Genomic DNA, 26079 nt, shown 5'->3' with positions numbered 1-26079 from the left:
TCTGATGGAATGAAGGGAAGGGGTGGGGAGCTGGAGAGAGGAGGAGGGGATTGACGTAAATTGAAGGTACATAGACGCCACCTGGATGGAGAGTGTCCAGATGGAATACGAGGTGTTGTCCCTCCATTTTGTGGGTGGACTTGATTCGGCGGTGCATGAGGCAATGGATAAACATGTAGTGTGACATTGGTGTATGGAATTAAAGTGATTGGTCACTGAGAGGTCCTTGCTACTCCAGCAGAGTGAAGGTGCTCAACGAAATGACCTCGCAGAGTGTCCCGTCCCCCCAATTTAGAGGTCAAATAACTCATTATAAAGTAGCAATGAGCAGAAGCTCCCAGGGAAAACCCAGTTATTTGCTGGAAATCAAATGCTCAGGTGTTAAGTCACTGAAGGACATGATTCACAAGGTTCTCAAGGCTCCATACCTGATCAATTCCTTCTGACAGGTTAACATTTCCTGCAGAAAGAAAATGCAGGAGGACTGGAAGAGATGCGGCTGCCCCAGCGACTGCAGGCATCCAATAACTGCTCGTAGAACATCAATGATGTTTTTGGCTTGGGCCTCCCGCAGAGAGAGAACCTGTAAAACACTACATACATTGCTTTGTTATTTTAAAACAACAAATAATACATTTAAATTTAGACACACGGGACAGTAACAGGCCCTCCTGGCTCACGAGCCCTGCTGCCCAATTACACCCAATTGACCTACAATCCTGGTTCGTTTTGAATGGTGGGAGGAAACCAGACCCCCCCCAGGGAAAACCCATGCTATAAGGGAATAATGTACAAACTCCTTACAGACAGCATAGGATTCGAACCCTGGTCCCGATCACTGGCAATGTGAAGGTGTTGTGCCAACCGCTACATCCACCGTGCTGTTACAAATTACCCTACTTTGGGCAAAGGGCTCTCACCTAATCTATTCCTCTCATGACTGTGAACACCTCTATTAGATCAACCCCATCCTGCACTCCAAGGAATAAAACCCCAGTCTCCCTGGATCTCAAGCTCCTGGGTCTTGGCAACATCCTTATAAATCTTCTCTACACCCTCTCCATCTTGACAAATTTTCTGCATCATGGTGGCCAGAATGAAACACAATACTCCAAATGGGACCTCATCAACATCTTGTACATCTGCAACATGACCTCACAAATTCTATACTCAATACTATAAAGGCCAATGTGTTGAAAGTCTTTTGACCACCCCATCTACCTGTGACACCACTTTCAAGTCACTATGTACCTGTACTCCCAGATCCCTCTGCTCTTGAACACTGGCCAGAACCCATCCATTCACTGTGTGGGTCCTCCCAAAATGCAACCCCTCACATTTCTCTGTATTATATTCCACGAGTCCTTCCTCAGCCAATCTGCCCAATCAAGGTTTACTGCAATTTTGTGACAATCTGGTAGTGTTTAGTTTCATCACTACCAAGATACGTATTTTGTCTGCGTATTTTGCACTGATGACCGGAGAACACTTTCTTCAGGTTGTACTTGTGCAGTCAGATGACAATAAACTTGACTTGACAGTTCCAAAGGTTTGAATTCAAGTCTCAGGCAACCACACACCACATGTCCACAGCACCCAGACAGTGAGGAAGATCAGCTGGTGGTCTAAATCTTGCCTTATCACAGAACTCAGCTTCCACAGTCTGGGCACCTTCAACCGGATTAGATCAACATCAATCTCCAGTTTCCGTTTGCCCCCCACCCCATCTCTTCCCTTCCCCTATTCCTTTTCTCCTTTCTTTTCGCTCTCTCTGTCTTTCCTCCAGCTCTGCATTGACAGAGCCACCACCCCCCTTGATCAATTCTCACCTTTCCTCTCCTGTCCTCCTATCCATGCCTGCTGTCTGTTGGTCTGTACCCCCACCCTTTCTTCCCTTCTCCCCAGCCTTTTTAATTCAGGAGCCTGCCTGTTTTTTGCTCATCCTTGATGAAGGACTCAGGCCCAAAATGTGGATTACATACCTTTACCTCCTGTGGAGGCTGTGAGACCTGCTGCTCTCTTATTGCATTCTTGTTTTACTACTCAAACACTGTCCTTAAAATTTTGCCACACTCAAGAAGCATCAATCAATCCATTTGTTATTGCATTCCATCAAAGAAATGAGAAAGGCACAATGTCGAATAATCTTCCCATGTCCTAGAACCATATAACACTGCAGCACAGAAACAGGCCCTTCTCGTCTGTGCCAAACTATTTTTTTTCTAATCCCACTGACGCACCAAGTCCATAGCTCTCGATAATTTTCCCATCCATGTACTTGTTCAAATTCTTCACCACTTCATCTGGCAGCTCGTTCCACACCTCCACCACTCTCTGTGTGAAGAAGTTCCCCCTCATTTTCCCTCTAAATATTTCCCCTTTCACTCTTAATCAATGTCCTCTGGCTTGTATCTCACCTACCCTCAGTGGGACAAACCAACCTACATTTACTCTGTCTATCCCCCTCATAATTTTAAATACCTCCATCAAATCCCCCCTCATTCTTCTCCGCTCTGGGGAATAAAATCCTAACCTGTTTAATCTTTCCATGTAACTCAGTTCCTGAAGTTGGGCAACATCCTAATAAATCTTCTCTGCACTCTTTCTATCTTATTGATAACTTTCCTGTGGTTAGGTGACCAAAACTGCACACAATACTCCAAATTTCACCTCATCAATGTCTTGTACAACTTTAACATAACATCCCAACTCCTGTACTCAATACTTTGATTTATGAAGGCCTCTTCTTCACTTCTCCTCAGACAATCCCTGAAGATCACAGGTGTCCTTCTTCCGGTCTACGTCTCTAGCCTTAGGTGACTGCTGAGTACAATGGATTAGCCAGAGAGATTATACTACCCTTACAAAGTAATGCTGGGCAGGTTTTCAGGAGAGGGTGGATGGTCTGGATTTTCTCACATGCCATTTGATTGGATCTCTGCACCCACAAAGGACTCAAGGTGCCTGGTGCCCAGCTGAATGCTCTTCCACCTCGATCAGCCACGGGAACAGTGAGGGTGGATCCCCCCAGCATCCTGCTCCATCTCACTCTGAGTATGGAAGTGGCTTTAGTTGTCACACTGATTAACTCACAAAGGCAGGCATAATGGAATGTACCTACGGCCCAGTTAACCTTGCGATGCAGGAGGTTGTTAATGTGGAGTGGTGTTACTGAATGAGTGAAATAGACAGATTTTGGATGAAGATGGAAATTTGGATATTACAGGCAAAAAAAAAGTGAGTTAAAACGAAGATCAAATCAGCCAGATCTTGTTAAATGGCAGAGCAGTGGCAAAGGTGCTTTATATTGTTATACTTTGACTTCTGTTGGCCTTTTAAGGCAAACAAAGTGTCGCCACGAGCGTTACCAGGTGCCCCTAACAATAAGAAAGAGGAGCAAGACCCTGTTCAGAGACCCTGAGTGTTCGCCACCATCTTGGGCAGACCCCTTGGTTGTAGGATGTCTTAAATAAACACCATCAGCTCCTTTAACAGGCCATTTGAAGCCTGTATGAAGCTGTTGGCGTAAGTACTGTGGAACTTGCACTGTGTCTCCACTCTTTGCTTTCCCGAGTCCATGCCACGGGAAGGCAGCTTCGGCAATACCGTCATTTTTCATCATTCAAGGCCTCTAGCACGTGTGATCTCATTTCTTAACCATTGTGGGCTGCACTGAGCTTCAAAGGAAATTACTTTTCCTCAACCAACAATTCTGCTGGAGGTAGCCAGTAGGACAAGCAGGAGAGGGAAAAATAAATGGTCAACATTTCAGGCCAGGACCCTTCTGACACTGAGAGTGCAGAGGGGAGATGGCCAGTACTAACCGCCTACCTCTGCATTCTCAGTCGCGATCAAGGGTTCTGGCCAGAGACATCAACCATTCTTTTTCTCATCTCTGCGACTCAACCACTGAGTTCCTTCAGCAGATGGCTTGTTGCTCAGATTCCAGATCTACAATCTCATGTCTCCCATACCTTCAACATAATGGAAGCAGGCACGTTCATATTAGAACAATCTGTTAATTATTTACCATCTTCTATCTGCTTTGGACAGATACTTGGAATGAGCAGGATAATAAAGAGACATGTCTGGGTTGAATTTGTATTCAGTTCATATTTCTTTCCAATTTTTTGTACACATACAGCCTGGTACAGCCCTTTCTGACCCACACACCCGTGACGCCTGACAACATTAATTAACCTACAAACCCTAAATGTTTTTGGAGGGTGGGGGGAAAGCAGGAGCACCCGGAGGAAATCCATGCAGGTCATGGAGAGAACCTACCAAGTACTTACAATGAGATTCAAACCCAGGTTGCTAGGACTGTTATAGCATTGTGCTAACTGTTATGCTAACCATAAACGTGCCCTCCTTATCTACCAAATAACCTCTCTGTATTTCAGCTATTTATTTACCAAACTAACTTACGTTTCAGATGAAATACTGAGATCCTTCAGGAAATCCACAATGCTCTTCAAAATTGGATATTTGTCCTGGATAGGCACAACATTAAACTCTTCCATGGACCTGAGAGAAAGTAAGCGAAGTCTGCCTTTACTTAACGCACTCTTGGGTTTGGAGCTGAAAGGAGAGTGAAGGTCAACGAAAGGAGATACAGGGTTTTCACTGGGTGTCGTGCTCACAGAAGTAGCAGGGCTCTCGGAGAAGGTCGGCCCAGTGGGATCAAGGTCATTGCTGAACGTAGTGGCCACAGGGGTTGCTTGCTGGGGCTCCTCAATGCCCATGTTCTGTGATTGTGCCACTGGCTCCTGTGATGTTACTGACTGGACAGGGACAAGTTGTGGCGGAGGATCGAGCAACTTCAGCAGATCATCTTCCTGCTCTTGCAAAGCATCTGTCCTCTTATCTTCCCGCAAGGAGCCAATATTTTTTGAAGCTATTGGTAAGAATTTTAGTAACAAAAGGCTCTTCCCAATCCAGTTTTCAACTAGAAAGTATGAAAAAGTTACATCGACAAAGTTACAAACTTGAGGCAACTTAAGAATTCCATAAATATGATTAGTACAAATATTAAAATCTATCTGACAATAATGTCACATATAATTATTCCAAATTACCATCCTTACATGATAATAAAGAGTCCCATATTATTCAGACCATCCCAAAGTCGTCACATATCATTTGCAGAAGAACACCAAAGTCTTGAACTGTGGTTTTCAACCTTTTTCTTTCCACTCACCTTCCACCTTAACTAACCCCTTACTAATCACACAGTACGTGAATGGCATAGGGATTACTTAAGGTGGTAGGTGAGTGAAAATAAAAAGGTTGAAAACCACTGTTTGAATCATACCTAATTGACTTGTTCTGTGCATGGTTTTATAACTGCAAAGGAAATGGACCAATGATCATTTTACTCAAGCAATTGGGTCTATGGCATAGGGTGGAATATGAGTGGAAAGAAAGTGTGAAAACCACTGGTCTAGAACAAACACAACAGAATGAAAATCTTCAAAAGAGGACTGCAGATGCTGGAATTCTGAAATGAAAAGAGATGCTGGAAACACTCAGCAGTTCGGCAGCACCTGTGGAAAGAGAACCAGTTAGCGTTTCAGGCTGAAGGGCCCTTCATTAGAGTTGGGACAGAGCCAACAGGTTTGTTTTAATTTGCAAGCAAGGTGGGGTGGAGATGGATGGACAAAGGAAATGGGGGGGAATGCATGTTCAACTGGAATAGAATACCCATTCCACATACACTTGCATTGGCCACCTGATTTATTTGCTGAATATTAAATCCATCATTTTTCAAATCAAATGGAGTCTATTGAAGATGATTAAAAATAAGACGTTGATCTTCTCCACAAAAGGATATTGTAGAAACTGATCATGAATGTGATCAAGGAATTGGAAAAGGAGTCAAACAATGAGAAGTCACCTCTGTCTGCATTGGAAGATCTGACATGACTGACAAAGCAGCAGAGTGATGAGATGCAAGTTAAGCAGCAGTTGTTGACAGCCCTGTAGTCACTTAATTTATCTCTGGCAGGAAACCCAATCAGCAGGGTCTCGGCTCATGGACTTTGTCAGATGGTCAGTGACGTCGGGGACTGATCGCCATATTTCATACTCCAGCCTTAATGGTAACTGCCATATTTTGGAACCAGGCACATCCACTAGCAAATTCACTCATAGGGTGTTGAGAGTGTGGAAGAAGGTGCCAGCAGAAGTGGTTGATCTGGGTTCAGTTTTAATGTTTGAGAAATATTTGGACAGGTATATGATTGGGAGGGGGCATGGAGGGCTATGTTCAGGTATAGGTCAATGGGACGGGGCAGAATAATAGTATTGTGCACACTAGATGGACCAAAAGGCCTGTTTCTGTGCTCTATGACACAAATATTGGAGGCATTGTGGACAACGAGGAAGGCTTTCATAGGAACTGGACCAGCTACGATAAATGGGCTTAAAAATGGACGATGGAATTTAATGCAGACAAGTGTGATGTGTGGTATTTTGGAAGGACAAACCAAGAAAAGACATATATGATAAATGGTAGGGTATTGAGTAGTGCGGTAGAACAGAGGGATCTGGGAATACAGATACATAATTCCCTGAAAGTGGTGTCACAGGTAGTTATGGTTGTAAAGAGAGCTTTTGGCATATTGGCCTTCATAAATCAAAGTACCGAGTACAGGAATTGGGATGTTATGATAAAGTTGTATAAAACATTGGTGAGCTCAAATTTGGAGTATTATGTGCAGTTTTGGTCACTTAACTACAGGAAAAATATCAGTGATTGAAAGAATGCAGGGAAGACCTACTAGGATCTTCAGGAACTGAGTGACACGGAAAGATTAAACAGGTTAGGATTTTATTCCCTGGAGTGTAGAAGAATGAGGGGAGATTTGATAAAGGTATTCAAAATTATGAGGGGGATAGACAGAGTAAATGTAGTTAAGCTTTTTCCACTGAGGGTAAGTGATATGCAAACCAGAGGACATGGGTTAAGGGTGAAAGGGGAAAAGTTTAGGGGGAACTTCTTCACACAGGTGTTGGGGTATGGACAGGTTCATGGATGGTAGAGGTATGGAGAGCTATGGACTGGGTGCAAGTCAGTGGAACTAGGTAAAATAAAAATTGTTTTGCACAGACTAGAAGGGCCTGATTCTGTGCTGTAATGTTCTGTGGTTCCACTTAAATGAGGTAGGCCAACCTCCTATCCAGTGCACGTGGACCTCAATTTAAAGAAGCAGGGAAGTGCAGGTCAGGGAAATGGCTTGCACATTACCTGGTCTCCACTCCTCCAATGACACAAGATTTCCTCAAAGAATAGAAACAAGGATTCTTAACTGTAAACAAAGGAATTAAGCCAATGTTTACTGCCCGATTTCCTTATTCCGGTTCAGTGGATTGAAGTCCATCAATACCAATGCCTGCAGGTTTGAAATGAAATGGATGAATCGTACTTACTGATGTTTTCTGGCTTCATCTTGTCATCAACTTGTGCTTCCTCTTTATCAGTGATCATCAGTGCATATTTCTGTTTACATTCCATCTTGTTTCGGGTTGGGTGGGTTGAAGAAAAAAAAACAAAGTCCACTTGACATCATTCAAACACCGAATCGCGCCCAATGACAATTTTTTGTCACCACCTTAATATTTCCTACATTGCTTCATTTTAAGTTTTGTTCAATGAAACCTGATGAAAACCCCTATCAATGCTAACAGTGCCCACAAAATTGTTGGCAGGCTATCTAATGGTGTATCAAACAAAATACCCAGCATGGTTCATTCCCTCAAAGCTGCCGCACAAGTTGACGGGGTGGTTAAGAAGGCATATAATGTACTACCCTTCATTAGTCAGGAGATTGAGTTAAAGAGCCATGAGGTAATCTTGAAGCTCTACAAAACTCTGGTTAGACCACATTTTTAATGTTGCCTACTTTATGGCTCGGATAACACCAAGATATGCACTAAACGTTTGATTTAATACCATGCCACAGTGTTCTCCAACAACCACTATCCATTAACACTCAAAACACTGAGCGTAAAGCCCTCCAAAGGGTAGTAGACACAGACAAGGATATCACAGGCAAAACTCTCCCAACTATCGAGAACATCTACAGGGATCGCTGTCGTCGGAGAGTAGCAGCAATCATCAAGGATCCACACCACCCAGCACACGCTCTGTTCTCGCTGCTGCCATCAGGAAAGAGGTGTAGATGCCACAAGACTCGCACCACAAGCTTCAGGAACAGCTGCTACCCCTCCACCATCAGGCTCCTCAATGACAAACTCAATCAGGGACTCATTTAAGGACTCTTACTTATGCACTTTATTAATTTTCTTTTTGTTCTCTCTGTATGCACAGTTTGTTTACATTCGTTATCTGTTTAGAGTTATTTTATTTGTTTACGCTATGTAGTTTTTTTTGCACTATCAATAAGTGGTCATTCTGTTGCGCCTGCAGGTAAAAAGAATCTCATGTATGTACCCTTGATAATAAATCTGAGATCTGTAAAACACAGCAATGCTAAGATTTGAGCTTTTTATCTAATTTATAAAAAGCCAAGAGACAAAAATATATTTCAAGATCTCTTCTTATAAAGAACTCAGCTTGCTGCAATGACAAACAAACGTATAGAATACTACATCGTCATTTTGTACTGGCACATTAACTCAGCAGAAGTTTAAGCTAAACCTATACACCACCTTCACTTCCTCAGAAACCTGAGGAATTCTGACATCTCCTGCATTCCATAACAAGCGCCACAGGTTCACGACTGAAAGCATCCCATCAGTGTGCATCGCTGCGTGGTACAGGAACTGCTCCACTCAAGCCCACAAGATAATGCAGAGAGTCCTGAACATGGCTCACACACTCCACCCTCCCCTCCACTGAATCGGTCTATAACTTTCATTGTCTTGGAAAAGCGGCCAACATATTAAAAGACTCATCCCACCCTGGCCACACTCTCCATCAGATTCAAGGACAGTTTCTTTCTGCTGTTATCAGGTTCCTGAATGAACCCAAAAACAGTAAAATTACGTTGCGTTTGTTCCATCCAAACTGATTCTCTGTAGCTCTGCACTTTGTAATTTTCTACTGTAGCTTACTTGTACTATGCAGAAGATGTCTACTGATCTGTCTGCTTGCAAAACAACCTCTGTCACTGTAATAATGTCAGGTCTGTTTTATTACAGTTCTCCACTAGATGGTAGTGGGATTCCAAAACATGTGTGGGTCTATCTATTTGCCCTCTAGAAATTGCTGCTGCCAATTCTTATCTACAGAGCAAGACCTCCTGAGATTCCTTACTTTCTGAATGATCCTTGAAGGGGGAAACTTATCAAATGCCTTACTGAAATCCACATACCAGAATCAGAATTTATTGTCATGAACAAGTCACGAAATTGGTATTTGCAGCAGCGTCATAGAGCAAACGATCAGATTATAATCATCTTACAATAATAAATATTAAAAAAATAAAATAAAATATAACAGTGCTCGAAAAGTAAGGCAGTGTCTTTGGTTCATTGATCAATCAGGAATCTGATGGCAGTGGTGAAGGAGCTGTCCTTGTGTCGCTGAGTGCTCATCTTTAGGCTCCTGAACCTTTTCCCCGATAGTAGCAGAGTGAAGAGGGCTTGGCCTGGGTGGTGGGGTCTTTGAGGATAGAGGCTGCTTTTTTAAGACACTGCCTCATGTAGATGTCCTTGATGGAGTGAAGTCTGGTACCTATGATATCATAGGCCGAGTTAACAACCCCCTGGAGTTATTTCTTGTCCTGAGATTTGGTACCTCGATACCAGACAGTGATGCAACCAGCCAAAATGTTTTCGAGAGTCTTCAGTGACATACCAAATCTCCTCAAGCACTTCACAAAGTATAGCCACTGGTGAGCCTTCTTCAATATTGCATCAACATGGTGGCTCCAGGACAGATCCTTGGAGATGTTGACATCCAAGAATTTGAAGTTCTTGACCATCTCAATATTGAGCCCTCGATGCTGGAGAAACAAGATTTGAAAGGATGCTGAGGGCAAGGAGGGCTCCCGAATGGGCCCTGGGTACTCTTCATGTCATCTCATTGTGCTTCTGCAGAGGCTGTGGGAGGGCTGGAGGCAAATCCACAGACACTCAGTGTCTCTTAGGGGACTCTCTCTTTGCTTGATTCCATTGGCTGGGTTTACTTTTTGTCAGGCATTGAGGGGAGATCGCAATTCAGGAGTACAAAATTATGAGAGGCAGGATAGGATGGGGAGTGAGAAACACTTTCCCCATAACAGAGATGCCCAAAATAACATGATACAGGTTTAAGGTGAGGTAGAGGGTTAGAGGGAGTTCTCTTTCCCACCATTTCATTCAAAAGGACCCGGTTAACAAGGATTGGATGAGGACTTGAATCATAAGGCAAAGAGTCCACAGACCCAGTGCTTTAAAGAGATTAGCATAGATGGCAGCAATATGGTCGGGCAAAGACCTATTCTGACCAGATGAGATAATATTTATTGCCATGCAAAAAAAATGAAAAATTACGCAAAACTGCATCTAGTCTGCCACAAGGCAGACCAAGATTCGCCACTGCATTGTCCAGTGCCCCTTACAGTCAGAGAAAAAGAGAGTCCTCCAAGAGACACTGAGTGTCTGTGGATTTGCCTCCAGCCCTCCCACAGCCTCTGGAGAAGCACAATGAGATGACATGAAGAGTACCCACGGCCCATTCGGGAGCCCTCCTTGCCCTCAGCACCCTTTCAAATCTTGGTTCTCATGAGCTGATCTCCAGCAGCCTGTGTGGGTTCCTTGCCCGCAAGTTGCCAACAGCTCGTTGCCAGTGTGTGTCCTTCAGCTGCAGAGCCCAACACTGGTCACCGTCCTTAGGGTCATCTCTGCTTCTCCTTTTCAACTGGGAGGCAGGGGGTCTTCTCTCCCTTACTGGTGCCCTGCACTGTTCCCCCAGAGTTAGCAACCCTTCGTGGATGCTGCCAAACATCTTGGGCCCACACCCCACAGTTGCAGGATTTTAAATAAAATACCGTCCATCGGCTCCTTTAACAGGCTACATAAAGCATGTACGGAGTCATTGGCAGTAGGCCTGGGTGGTGGGACCCTGCAGGGGAGGGCTCCCAGTGCTCCCTGGATCCACACCAGCAACAGCCCAGCCATTAAAGCAGATTTGGCATCACCACCATTTTTTTGTATCCTGTATGACTCAATGAATAAGTGGCTTTTCCTGACAGTTTTTAAAATGTAATTGCTGTACACAAAAGTGCCTAGAAACTCAGCAGGTCACACAGCATTCACAGAAAGTAAAACGCCATCCAACATTACGTCTACTATGTTTAGAATATTAGATATTAAATATTAAATCTAACATTACATCGACTGCAGCTTTCTTTACTACGCTTCCTTTAATGCTTCAAAGTTATGTCACTGTTTCCAAAATAAAATGAAGTCGCATTTGAAGAAAAAGCTACTTTGTGAAACTTACTATCCAAGTTTTCAATCCTTCGGCCAATGCGTACACCTCTGCTATTAGATCACCGACACCTGCAGCACCTCCATTTGCAACTGCAGAAATGGGGAGACAGCACACATCAGTGAAGACTGAAGGCACAATCTGTAACAGGTTTGTCAGTGTTCTACTCCTTAGGAATAAAGTTTAATCTCAGCCCCTGCACCCAGCTGAGCCACAACATCACACACATGAGTTCACCACAGGGGGAACAGATCTCAGGGTAAATGTGGGAAACTTGTGATGCATTTATGATGAACTCATGGGTCATGGGTTTACCTACATGAGCACATGATGGTCTGGGGGGGTGGTGGAAGAGGGTGGGGTGGAGGAGGGAGGAGAGAGGACAAAAATGTGAAGGGATAATGGGGGAAAAGGAGAGTGGGGGGAGGCGGGTGAGCAGGGAAGAGGGCAGGGTGGAAGGGGGAAGGGGAATATACCAAAACTGTAGTTGACAAGAGCCAAAATGAAAGAAAAAGAGCATACAAGGAAGCAAAAATCAGTGGGAAGATGGAGGACTGGGAAGGTTTTAAACCTTCTTTGGCTAATTTGGTACCAAGCAGAGAGTACAGTGACTGCTAAAATGCCAATGTTCCAGACAGGACTCTTGGCAGTGTACAGTTTCTAAAGGAGCAGCAGGGCATGTACTGCACAAGGCAGGCCACAGTATTCCAAGGTGTGAACATTTTATAACACGTATTTAATAATGGTTGGATTCCACCCGTATTCATCCATCAATGACTGAATAATTTGAATTTATTAGTTTAACTGGCCAGCATTTCTAGGAATAATTTACTGTGCAAAATATGCAATCAAATTTAATAATATTTTTGGAATTGATATAAACAGACGGCTTTCCCAAACATAATTTACCATAGGTTGGAAGTTCACTGTGAAGGTCAGGGCAGTGGTACATCATGGCAGTAAACACAGCAGTTATCGCTTGGTCAACCCTGGCACCAAGACCACCCTCAGCGACCACTTCCGACTTTGCCAACTGCTTCTTGCAAAGGCTCATGACATTCTTGATCAGGTCCAGCTGAGAATTGGCGAAATCATCCCACTTAAAGGTAAGCTGAGAAAGGAAATTCTGAACATCATTCCAAATCCCCAACAAGGTGCAAAGAACTAATACCTTAATATTCTGATAAAGGAATATGAAAGGATAAAGAAGGCTGATGTGTCAACAGGAAATTGCTTCTAAACTCCACTAAGCTAAAAAGATTCCATGATTCAAAAATAATTAAAGCCAGCTTCTTTTCTTCACAATGGAAGTCTAAGGGGGTGTAGATTGGATGGACAACCAGCATCTTATTCCTGGGCCAACAATAGTAAATACCAGATGACATCTGTTTAAGGTGAGTGGAGGAATGTTTAGGGGAGTGGTAGATGCCTGGAATGCATTGCTGGGGGTGGTGGTGGAGGCTGGTACAATAGGGACATTCAAAAGACTCTTTGAAAACAACTTGAAGGAGGATTCAGGCTGAAACACTGGATGCTGAGTGATCTGCTGAGTTCCTCCAGCACTTTTGAGACTATAGTATGCAGTCTAAATATTCAGAGCATACAGAATCAAATCCCACCACGTCTAACTGAGCTTAGTTACGTAGGCCTCCCACCTCCACTTTGCTTGCGAACGTGCTCATGCTGGGAGCCTCAGGCCTAAACCATCGACTGTGTTTTGCTTCCTGTGGGTGCTGTATGCCCTGCTGAGTTTCACTAGCAATATTTGTGCACTGCAGCTTGGCTTCACTATCTTAATTAAAGTTGACTATACTCTAACTCATTAAACAATAAAATCAGAGTTTCATTAACATGGAACCATCAACAGCTTTCGTCAGAAACAGGTGTCTAACCTTGTATCCAGGATCATTGGGACAGGACACTTGCCATTGTTTGGAATCTTCCGGGTTTCAGAATCATTCTGATTTCCGTCCCTTTAATCCCGCCCGCCCAAGTCACGATGGCATGATCCCCCCACCCCTCCGTCTCTCCCCCCTTCGCCCGCAAGTGTTGCGCTGGCATCTCTCTCCCTCACCTCAGCTGCCCAAGCCTCTCTTCCCCCTGCCGATTCAATGCCAGGGGAATGGCCTCTTTCTTGGTTCCCCTGCATGGGCGCTGGTACAGTGGTTTCAGCTGTGTAGGGAATTATAAGTAGCAATAACGCCCATTGAACCACTGCCGGGCCAAATGAAAGCTGGACAGGCATAATTAAACGGCGATTTGGAGGTGCTTATAAAGAAATTGAATGCAACGGGATACACAGGAGTTCAATGAGGGTTGGGTCACGTTGGGTTATGTTTTCTGCCAAACTCCATCTCTGATGAGCAGATGTCGCCTACCAAAAAGTGCTGGTTTTTGAAGGTTACTGGTTTTCAGAATTCCGCATAAAAGGTTCGGCACCTGTATTCTCCATGATTGCAACTAAAATTAAGGTTAGCATTTTGTAAGCTTTCCAATGAAAGCTTAATCTTTCCCTGTGGTAGACTGCATGAGACTAGCCAAAACATTACAATTCCAATTTACCTGCCCAGCTTCTGCTGATGATGTTTTGTCCATCTTTCCTGCTGGGCATGGATTAGTTTCTGCAGAGGTTCCATGCCTTAAGATATGTTTCCAGATCTGGGACTCCACAACAGAAGTAACTTTCTCTGCAGATAAGTTAGCTGAAGGGAACAGTCCTTGAAAGAAAAGGAGACACAAAAGATTAAAAGGAAAATCTCAACCAACACTACATTAAGGGAATCAATCACAAAGACATGGATATTATATCCAACAGTGCTTTAAGTCAAGTTTATTGACATCTGATTGTAAAAGTACAACCCAATGAAACAGTGTTCTCCAGTCCTCAATGCAAAAACACGCAGACACGCAACCAAATGAAACACACATACAAACAAAACATATGCAGCACAAGTATTGTGTCTTTAAAAAAATAATAATAATTGGGGGTTTAATATGAGAGCATTGGATGGTTAGTGTGAGTATTTTTTTTGGTCGTTTAGCATTCTCACTGCCCGTGGGAAGAAGCTGTTCCTCAGCCTGGAGGTTCTGGCTCCCATCCTCCTGGATCTCTTCTCCAACGGGAGCAGCTGAAAGATGCTGTGGAAGGGGGGGGGGTTCTCAATATTTTGTGCACCCTCTTCATACAATGATCCAAGTAGAGTACATCGATTAGGCCCTAATCATTAGGGGGAGGAAGATTCCAGTGATCCTCTCTGCCACTCTTATAGTCCTGTGGATTGACCTCAGATCCATTTTTTTGCAGCAACCATACCGCTGTGTGATGCAGCCAGCCAGGACGCTCTCGATAGAGCTCCTGTAGAAGGTTGCCATGATGGTGGGGGGTAGCCTTGCCCTCTTCAGTCTTCTCAGGAAGTGCAGTCGCTGTTGTGCCTTCCTGACAAGTGAGGAGATGTTGAGTGTTCATGATAGGTCTGTAGTTAAGTGAACTCCAAGGAATTTGGTGCTCTCCACTATCTCTACTACAGAGTTGTTGATGTATAGTGGAGGGTGGTCGCTCCTGGTCCTCCTAAAGTCCACAATCATCTTGTCCACATTACAGCCAATCAATTAATATTGTGGAATACTCACTATATAACAGAGATAAAAATCAGATGGGGTGAGATGTGGATGTCAGCTCACGTTCTTCCTCAAGTAGCACTATGACACCTTTTACAAGCACCAGAATGTACAGACATATCCTCACAAGGTTGAGCAAGCTCAGGCTTTTCTCTTTGGAGCCACCAAGGAGTACTCGAGATGGCAGAGACCGACAGCATCGAATCCACGCTGCTGAAGATCCAACTGCGCTGGTTAGGTCATATCTCCAGAATGGAGGACCATCGCCTTCCCAAGATCGTGTTATATGGCGAGCTCTCCACTGGCCACCGTGACAGAGGTGCACCAAAGAAGAGGTACAAGGACTGCCTAAAGAAATCTCTTGGTGCCTGCCATATTGACCACCACCAGTGGGCTGATATCGCCTCAAACCGTGCATCTTGGCGCCTCACAGTTCGGCGGGCAGCAACCTCCTTTGAAGAAGACCGCAGAGCCCACCTCACTGACAAAAGACAAAGGAGGAAAAACCCAACACCCAACCCCAACCAACCAATTTTCCCTTGCAACCATGTCTGCCTGTCCCACATCGGACTTGTCAGCCACAAACGAGCCTGCAGCTGACGTGGACATTACCACTCCATAAATCTTCATCTGCGAAGCCAAGCCAAAGAAGAAGATATGATTATGAAGGGCTTGGATAGGGTGGGCAGCCAGCAGAGCGACAATAGCAAACACCATATGATAGGCCGCTGAGCCTGACATCAACAGTAGCTCAATTATGGTAAGATGTCCTAAGAGATTCCATATATAAGTGTTTTGATAGCCAGGGACTATGAAAATTCACATGGCTTGGTGCATGGTAGGTCGTGTTTAACCAGTCAAGGTGGTGACTAGGAAAGTTGATGAAGGAAAGGCTGTGGATGTTGTCTACATGGACTTTGTAAGGCCTTTAACAAGGTCCCATATGGGAGGTTAGTCAGGAAAGAGAAGTTAGGTATTCATGATGAAGTAGTGAACTGGATTCGACAGATGCTGGATAGGAGAAGCCAGAGACTAGTGGTGGATGATTTGCTTCTCAGATTGGAGACTAGTGGTATGCCTCAGGGATCAGTACTGGGACCATTGTTGTTTGTTGTCTATATCAATGATCTGGATGACAATGTGGTAAATTGGATCAGCAAGTTTGCAAGTGACACTAAGATTGGAGGCATGGTGGACAGTGAGGAGATTTTCAAAGCTTGTCGAGGGATCTGGACAGGCTTGAAAAATGGGCTGAAAAATGGCCGAGGGAATTTAATGCAGACAAGTGAGAGATGTGGCATTTTGGAAGAACAAACCAAGAAAGGACACATGGTAAATGGTGGAGCATTGAGGAGTGCGGTAGAACAGAGGGATCTGGGAATACAGATACATAAACCCCTAAAAGTGGCGTCACAGGTAGACAGGATTGTAAAGAGAGCTTTTGGAAAATTGGCCTTCATAAATCAAAGAATTGAGTATAGGAGTTGGGATGTTATGGTAAAGTTGTACAAGTCATTGGTGAGGTCATTTGGAGTAGTGTGTGCAGTTTTGGTCACCTAACTACAGGAAAGATTTCAATAAAGTAGAAAGAGTGCAGAGAAGATTTACCCAGATGATGCCAGGACTTCATGAACTGAGTGACAGGGAATGGTTAAACCCTGGAGTGTAGAATAATGAGGGGAGATTTGATAGTTATTTAAAATTATGAGGGGAATATTCAGAGTAAATGTAGTTAAGCTTTTTCCACTGAGGGTAGGTGAGATACAAACCAGAGGACATGGGTTAAGGGTGAAAGGGGAAAGGTTTAGGGGGAACTTCTTCACACAGAGTGGTGGGAGACTGCAATAAGCTGTTCGCTGAAGTGGTGAATTCAGGCTCAATTTTTAAAAATGTTTTTATTTTTAATACATTTTTATTGACTTGGAAGAGAGAAATATTACATTACATACTAACCACATACAAATACACAACTTTATATAATACAGAATATGAATCATAAGTAGTTTATACATTGACTTGTACACAACGCTCTGATACAATGGAAATTCCCTTAGGAAAACTTCACCTCGATTTCTAATACTACCACGTATTCATGGGAAATTATCTACTTCGAGTAATCTCTTTTACTTATAAAGAGAAAAAGAGAGAGAAAAAAAGAAGACCCCCCCCCCATTCCAATCCTACCCCTCGCACTAAACACAGTCACCAGAAAAAATATGTAAGGAATCGAGTCTCGGCTCCTGGACATCGGACAGGAACCCCCAGAGAGTCCACGTCTATGTAATCAAATAGTAATCCATATGGATAGTAATTCATAAATGGGCCCCATATCTTGTCAAATCCAACTTTGATCTCTTTAATGTTATATCTAATTTTCTTCAAACTCAAACAAGGCATAATGTCCTGTACCCATTGCATACGAGTTGGTGGAAAACTCTTTCTATTCATCAAAATTGCTCCTCTGGCCATCATTGAAGTGAAGGCGACAATTCATTTTTGAATTAAGTTCTGACGCTAAAATCCCCTCCTTATAGATCCCTTCTTAGCCTCCTTCAGTCCTCTCCAGAATTTACAAGCTCACACTTAGCAGCCATGCCTTGTGCTGTCATCCAAGTTATCTCATTGTATAAATAATAAATATCACGATATAAATAGTCAAAGGCCCCAGCACTGATGCTGCCGTTTTCAGGCAGTTGAGTCTAGGGAACTGGAAGTTGTTGGAAGTGATGTGTTTTGTAAGATATGGAGCCCACATTTACAAAGGGTGGGTGTGAATATTTAAATGAAGCTCTGACATTCCCTTTCTCCATAAGGTCTCAGTATATTAAAAGAAACTTTAAAGTAATCAGCACTCCTGTCGAGGGGCTCTTGTCTCCTTTTTTTCTTTTAGTAAGAGGATAGAGGGGGAAGAGGGGGTAAATAGGGAGGATTTCTTTGTTTTTCTTTTCCTTTTATACATACCACACGTAATTTAACATAACATAACATAACAATTACAGCACGGAAACAGACCATTAGGCCCTTCTAGTCCGCACCGAACCAAACACCCCTTTCTAGTCCCACCTCCCTGCACAATGCCCATAACCCTCCATCTTCTTCTCATCCATATACCTGTCCAACCTTTTCTTAAATAATACAATTGACTCCGCCGCCACTATTTCTCCCGGAAGATCATTCCACACGGCTACCACTCTCTGAGTAAAGAAGTTCCCCCTCATGTTACCTCTAAACCTCTGCCCCTTAATTCTTAACTCATGTCCTCTTGTCTTAATCTTTCCTCCTCTTAATGGAAATAGTCTATCCACATCCACTCTGTCTATCCCTTTCATAATCTTAAATACTTCTATCAAATCCCCTCTCAACCTTCTACGCTCCAAAGAATAAAGACCTAATCTGTCCAATCTCTCCCTATACTCTAGATGCTTAAACCCAGGTAACATTCTGGTAAACCTTCTCTGCACTCTCTCCACTCTGTTTATATCCTTCCTATAATTAGGCGACCAGAACTGCATACAGAACTCCAAATTAGGCCGCACCAACGTCTTATACAATCTCAACATCACCTCCCAACTCCTTTATCAATGATTGATAAAGGCCAGCATACTAAAAGCCTTCTTCACCACCCTATTCACGTGAGTTTCTACCTTCAGGGAACGATGTACCGTTACTCCTAAATCTTTATTAATTATGTGAATTCTTTGTGGTTTTAAATTTATAAATAATTTTTATTAAAAGTGATGTGAGGTATAACAGATGTAGGTAGGAAAGGAACTGGACCTGTGGGGACAAACTGGAGTTGAAGTTTGGTGGGGCACTTGGAAACAAGGAATCAGCCTGTTAAATGGGGCTTTCCTGCTCCATCTCCCCAAACCTTCAGCAGATTTCTTCCCATCTCCATCTCCCAAATCCCCATCACTGTCACTGCTCACCTACTCAATTAATTCGAAGGCACAGTTAGTGAAGTGACTAGCGCAACCCTGTTATAGTACCAGACGATGGGGACTGCAGTTCGAATCCTGCGCTGTCTGTAAGGAGTTTGTATGTTCTCCCCATGTCTGTGTGGGTTTTCCCCAAGGGCTCTGGTTTCCTCCCACCGTTCAAAACATACCGGGCGTTGTAGGTTATTAAGTGTATTTGGGCAGAATGAGCTTGTAGGCCGAAAGGGCCTGTTACCGTGCTGTAAGTCTAAATTTTTAATTTAAAAGTTTTCCATTAAAATTTCATTGTCAATGAAAACTGATTCAAAGACTAGCTGTAACATATGTCAATTCATATGTAACAGAGATTCGATTCCTTTCAAAGAAATGGGAAAATAGGTCAAATGCTTTATGTTTTTCAGAAAGAATAAAGGGCTTGCACAATTCCTCCCTGAACTGACCAGTTAGACCTGACCCCAAGCAATTGTGCTGCAAGATTTTAAATAACTAGTTTAATTTCCAGAGAACTACCCAGATAGGCATAGGGGTTTTGGTAGGTAGCCATTGTATAACCTGTGTCTGTGGATGGGGACACAGGTTGGCAAGAATGAAGTGAACCAAAAAGGCACATTTCTAAAAACATTAATCAAATTCACATACTAGAAATCAGCTAAACATGGTTATGTCCTCCCATTCATGGAGCATTAGCATACTTAACAAATCAGGGTGTTTGGATGCTCATGAGCAGCGTTGTCTGGTTTCTAAATGTCCTCCTTTGTTTCCTATTTATATTAGATATGTAAGTTTGCCTTGTTCAGAGGGAGGGGTTGGATTAATGGGGGGGGGGGGCTTTTCCTTTTTTTTATATTTTGATATAATGGGTCTGACTGGGAAGGGTGCAAACAGTCTGTACTGTTTATGATCAAGGTTTTAAAGGAAATGTACAAATTATTGGTCTTTTCTTATATTCCAGGGTATGTATTGGATTTATATGTGTGTGTATTTTTTAATTATTAAAAAATAAAAATATTTTTAAAAGAAAGAAATCAACTAAATACTGACAGGCCCTGCAGATCATTCATTTAAGAGGGAAAGTTGCAAGCACAATGTTAAAAGTAATACCTGCAATTATTCAAATAACCCCGGGAAGGCAAATTCGGCTCCGGGTATTATTCAACTTGTTGGCAAAACGCTAACACAGCGCCAGCGACCCAGGTTCGAATCCAGCACTGGCTGTAAGTAGTTTGTATGTTCTTCCTGTGACTGAGTGAGTTTTTCTGGTTATTCAGTTCCCTCCTACGTTCCAAAGACGTGGTGCTCTTGGGCAGGGTGCTCTGAAGGACACCCACCTACATGGAGATTGCACAGGAGGAATCATGGGGCTAAGTAAAGGGTCTTCAGTTTCTGGTATCAGATAGATCTTTGAGGTGAATTTCTCTAACTTCAGCATCCAATGCAAATTAAAACATGCAGGCCTTCTCGTATGGTCCACATAAGTGGCCTCACAACACCATTAATGTAACTCAGAAAAGGAGGTGATTTGCAGATGCTGGGGTTGAGTGCTAGAGAAACTCAGCAGGTCCTGCAGCATGTCTGGGAGGTAAAAGGTAGTGAATATCTCGGGCAGGAATCAGGAAAAACAGACAGATATCTGAATGAAAAGGAGTGGGGGGGGAGGAGCAGGCTAACAGGCAAGAGGTAATGGGGGGGGGGGAAGGGGTAGAAAAGAAAGAAGCTGAGAAGTGATGGGGAGAGGGCAGAGAGTTAAGGAGGATGGTTCTCAGATAGAAGGAAGGCAAGAGAGTCAGCAGCTGGAAGGGAGACAGAGGAGAGACAATATTGATGCCACCTGGTTGGAGTGCTGGGATGGAATTCAAGGTGCTGTTCCTCCAATTTGCAGGTGCAGGCAAACTTTAGTGAACAAACACAAATAATGTTTACACTCAGTCAACAGATAGAAAATCTTGATCTTACCACATGTAGAGTTCAATGACAGCGCGCGGGAGGCAAGACAACCCAACAGTCGAGACACCAGGAGTTGTAGATCTGCAACCCAAGGAACCCGCACATCTGGCAGTCCGTACGCTTTCACTATGAACTTGTAACCCCATTCATTGTTGCAGTTGTCAGAATGGAAGAGAAACTGCAGCCTTGGGCCAGATTTAAATGTCACCGACTGGAAAAACAAAGCAGCAGTTGTTGCTAGGGTTATTCATTATTCCATCGTTTTCACTATAGAAGACACAATGATCCTTAGGATATGATTTTCAAATGAAAATACACAGGCTATGGTCATAGCTCGTTCAAATGTGAAATAGAAACATAAAACATTAACAGCACAGTAAAAAGCAGCACTTCTCTAGTGATGTAAAAACACACAATACTGGAGAAACTCAGCAGGTCAAACAGTATCCATACATAACCAGCATTTCGAGCTTGAGCTGCTCATCAAGGTATGATAACATTGGCCTCCCCTGTGGCCAAGGAGGATACAAAGATCATCACCAACGCCCAGCAATCTCTTCCCTTGCTTCCCATAGCAACATGGGGTATATCCTGTCTGGTCCCAGGGACTTATCAATCCTAATGTCTTTAAGAAGATCCAGCACTTTCTTAATCTCAATATTGTCCAGCACATAAGCCTATTCTATTCTGACCTCACCTTGACCAAGGTCCTTTTCTCTAGTGAATACAGAAGGAAAGTATTTATTTAGAACCTCCTCCGCCTCGAGGCACGTTGCCTCCTTTATCCTTAAGTAGCCCCACCTTCATTCTCGACATCCTTCTGTGTTTCACATATGCATAGAATGTCTTGGGGTACTCTTTAATTCTTAAAATCATTGAGGACTCCTTCTACCCCACACACAGCATCTTTCAGCTGCTTCAGTCAGGGAAGATATAAGGAGTATCGGAACCAGCACCACCAGGCTGAGGAACAGCTTCTTCCCATGGGCAGTGAGAATGCTGAACGACCAAAGGAACTGCTCACACTAACCATCTGAGACTTTCATTTGTACAAAACAAAATTTATTTATTTATTTCTATTGATTAAATACCATCCCGCATATGAATTGCTATATTCGGTTGTGTGTCTTGCACCAAGAACACTGTTATATCTGGTTGTATTGTACAACCAAATGACAACAAGTTTGACTTGAACTTAATCCCACTTACCAAGGCCTTCACTTTTTTTTAAATCATTTTTTTATTTTTCACACTGTGAACCATATCAACCAAAATATGTACAAATGTTTCTCATTAAATATACGCAGGGGCATTTTCTCCCTTTTTTACCCTTTCCCTCCCTCTCCTCTTCTCACCCCCCTCCAAAACCCATAAATATTCAACATATAGAATACAATAAAACCATAAAACACTATCTTCACACAAAGGAAAATAAACAAGAAAAATGCATCATCTATTTGTTACACACTGAATCAAGTCGTTTTGTCTGATCATTTTAAGGGATGGAGGTCTGAGTCAAGTTCTCTCTGTTATGTTCCATGTATGATTCCCAAATTTGTTCAAACAATGTGACTTTATTTTTAAATTATATGTTATTTTTTCCAATGGAATACATTTATTCATTTCCATGTATCATTGCTATACTCTCAGGCTCTCTTCCATTTTCCAAGTTGACATCATACATTTTTTTTATCATAATCTTTTTTTTTGCGCTTTATCCAATTTGAGGCCTAATTCTTTACTTCTTATGTTACTAAAAAGAAAGATCTCTGGATTTTTTGGAATATTATTTTTTGTGATTTTATTTAATATCTGATTTAGTTCTTCCCAAAACGTATTCACTTTCGGAAATGCCCAAATTGCATGTATTGTTGTTCCCATTTCCTTCTTACAGCGAAAACATCTATCTGATAATGTTGGATCCCATTCTTTTAATTTTTGAGGAGTGATATATACAACCAATTATACTGTATCATGCGTAACCTTGTGTTTATTGTATTCTTCATAGTTCCAGAACATAACTTTTCCCATGCTTCATTTTTTAATCTTTATGCTTAAATACTTTTCCCACTTTTGTTTAGGTTTATAGCTTATTTTGTGGCAGCACACCACAAGGCTGGGGAACCGGCCCCACTTGTAACCGGCACCCAGTTCACCTCTGAGCTCTGGGCACAGGTCACCAACAGGTTGGGGATCGAGCTACATCGCACCACGGCCTATCCCCCGCAAGCCAATGTGCTGGTCAAGCGTCTGCACCGCCACCTTAAGTCGGCACTTATGGCCCGCCTCACCGGTCCCGATTGGGTGGACGAACTGCCTTGGGTTCTCCTGGTCATCCACTCCACGCCCAAGGAGGATCTGCAGGCGTCATCAGCTGAGCTGGTCTACGGCGCACCGCTGGCATCTCCTGGTGAGTTCATCAACCCGCATCACAACCCCCAGCGGTAGCCGCATGAGCTGCTTCCCCACCTTCGGGCCCGCTTGGACTCCTTCGCACCCCCACCGCTGCCCAGACATAGCACACAGCATCTCACATCCCCAGCGAGTATGTTATTATTCGGCGTGGCCCGCCCATGGCATCTCTGTAGAGACCTTATGGGAGGCCGAACAAGGTTGTTCAGCGTTCAGGGTCTATGTTCACGCTGGACATCAGCGGCAGGCAGGAACTGTTTACTGTGGACAGGCTGAAGCCATTCCTAATCAATAGGAATGTAATGAATGTCAAAATGACAGCCTGTGGCGGCACACCATTAGGCAGGCGAGCCGGCCCCGCTTGTAACACGCGCAGCGGGGCAGCCGGCCAAAATGGTGCCGTTGGGGGTTTCCCTTTCGACGGCACCGGGCTCAGAAGCCTGCAATTGGGGACCCATGTGACACCCTGGTGATGAGCCAGGTCCGGGCTGGGAGTATAAGGCCAACCAGGCAGCCTGCTATAAATCAGTTCTGCTCACTGAGCTCAACCCATCTGGTTGTGTGTTATTCCAGTTAGTAGTGTTGGTGACACCGACAGGTTCAAACGTCTTTGAACCCAACATGAGCGAACCTGGGATCAGTGCTATAGCTGTCAAGCTGTTTGAATTCTGGGTTCTGGAGCCGGAGACCTGGTTCGGCCATGCGGAGGCTCAGTTTCACCTCCGCCAGATTTCATCAGACACAACCAGGTCTACCATGTGGTCGCCGCCCTGGACCAGGCCACCGCCAAACGTGTGCTGCACCTCGTTCAACACCCACCAACGGAAGATAAATATGGGACCATCAAGCTGGTGCTCACTGGCTCCCTCGGACTATCCAGGCGCCAGTGTGTCGTTCGGATGCTGCACCTCAACACCTTGGGGGACAGGTTCCCGAATGAGCTAATGGACAAGATGCTTGCACTCATGGGCGATCACACCAACTTCCCACTTTTTGAGCGCATCTTTTGTCAACCATCTGCTTGAGGATATCCGGCCACTACTGGCCCAAGAGAGCTTTGCTGACCCGAGGAAGGTTGATCAGAAGGCTCAAGAGCTATGGCTCGAGCAATTCCCGGAGGGCTCAGCAGTCCAGCAGGTTGCGAGTCACGGGCATGACCACTCCAAGCCTTCCTCTAGCACTGTAGGAACACCCAGTCCCAACAGGGGCCACAAAGAGCAAATAACCAGAGGTAAGGCATCTGCTCCAGGCCTCTGCTTCTACCACCAGTGCTGGGGAGCCAAGGCTCGGAAGTGTCGTCAGCCCTGTTCGTTCCAGGGAAACGAGCAGACCGGCCGCTGTTAATGGCTGCGGCGGCTGGCCAGGGACACAGCCTTCTCTACCTTTAGGACTCAAGTCAGTGTCCGACGTTTCCTCATTGACACTGGACCCCAGATCAGCGCCATTCCGGCCACGTCCATCGAGTCCAGGAATTGGCCTCGAGGACCTCCCCTCTGTGCAGCCAATGCAACGGAGATCCAGACGTATGAAGACAAGACTGTCCACTTCCAGATTGGCTGACAAAAGTTCTCGTGGAGATTCACCATCTTGTCTCTTCCGACCGCCATCCTGGGTGCTGACTTCCTCCTCGCCCACGGGCTTCTGTTTGACATTCAAGGTAGGCGTCTGGTAGATGGCCGTACCTTCCAGGCTGTTCGCCTCAATGCCTCCTGCACAGAGCAGCCGCAGATGGCCACGATCAGCACGGCCAAGGACGAGTTCCAGCATATCCTGGATGAGTTTCCAGCCCTCCTCAAGCCACAGTTCTCCGCTGCCTCACCGCGCCACGGGGTGTTCCATCATTTCCCCACCCAACGCCCACCAGTCAAAGCCTAGTCATGCCGGCTCCCGCCGGATAAGCTCCAGGTGGTGAAGGGTTTTCGCATCTGCTGGAGCTGGAGATCATTCTGCGTTCTGACAGCCCTTGGGCCTCATCGCTCCACCTGGTCCTGAAAGCCTCCGGCAGCTGGTGCCCCTGTGGAAACTACCGGCGGCTCAACGAGGTGACAGTTCATGACCGTTACCCAATCCCTCACATCCAAGACTTTATAGCCAACCTGGTGTGCGGGTATCACCAAATCCCGGTGCACCCCGAGAACATACCCAAGATGGCCATCATCATCATCCCCTTCGGCTTGTTCGAATTCCTTCGCATGCCGTTTGGGCTCAAGAACGCCGCCCAGAACTTCCAGCACCTTATGGACTCAGTGGGCAGGGACTTGGATTTCGCCTTCATTTACTTGGATGACACCCTTATTGCCAGCAGGGATTGGGCACAACACAGGCCCACCTGCATACCCTCTTCTCCCGACTGGCCGACTTTAGCCTCTCGATCAACCCAGCCAAGTGCCATTTTGGGAAAGAGCCCACGCAGTTCCTAGGCCATGCCATCACAGCCGAAGGAGCCTCGCCTGCTGCTATGAAGGTCGCCGCAATCAAGGAATTCCCAAGCTCGGACAACTTCAAGGGACTGCAGAAGTTTGCGGGTATGGTCAACTTCTATAACCGTTTCATCACAGGTGCTGCGCGCCGGCCTCATCGTGACCAAACACAAAACGCTTGCCTGGACTCCAGAGGCCTGCAGAGCATTCGAGGCCATGAGAGATGATCTTACGAAGGCTACCATGCTTGCCCACCCACACAGCGACCTGCATATGGTGCTCTCCGTTGATATCTCTGCCATAGCCG

The 26079-nt window shown here is 44.5% G+C and overlaps 1 protein-coding gene across 9 annotated transcripts in view; it reads right to left on the bottom strand.

Moving 5' to 3' along the window:
- zzef1 (zinc finger, ZZ-type with EF hand domain 1) overlaps positions 1-26079 on the bottom strand; it is a 315777-nt gene that overhangs the window by 149134 nt on the left and 140564 nt on the right. For all 9 annotated transcript variants that reach the window (XR_011340087.1, XM_069884994.1, XM_069884997.1 and 6 more), the window contains exons 24-30: positions 20950-21151; positions 14003-14157; positions 12350-12551; positions 11453-11532; positions 7432-7516; positions 4429-4948; positions 429-593 (exon numbers count right to left, since the gene is read on the bottom strand). Coding sequence is in view for 8 of the 9 variants with exons in the window: in XM_069884994.1 (XP_069741095.1) it covers positions 429-593; positions 4429-4948; positions 7432-7516; positions 11453-11532; positions 12350-12551; positions 14003-14157; positions 20950-21151 (1409 nt within the window). In the remaining variant the exon portion in view is untranslated. The remainder of the gene's footprint in view (positions 1-428; positions 594-4428; positions 4949-7431; positions 7517-11452; positions 11533-12349; positions 12552-14002; positions 14158-20949; positions 21152-26079) is intronic.

The sequence above is a fragment of the Narcine bancroftii genome, chromosome 6 (genome assembly GCF_036971445.1).
Source record: "Narcine bancroftii isolate sNarBan1 chromosome 6, sNarBan1.hap1, whole genome shotgun sequence".
Classification (NCBI taxonomy): domain Eukaryota; kingdom Metazoa; phylum Chordata; class Chondrichthyes; order Torpediniformes; family Narcinidae; genus Narcine; species Narcine bancroftii.
This window is presented reverse-complemented; position numbering and strand designations above follow the sequence as displayed.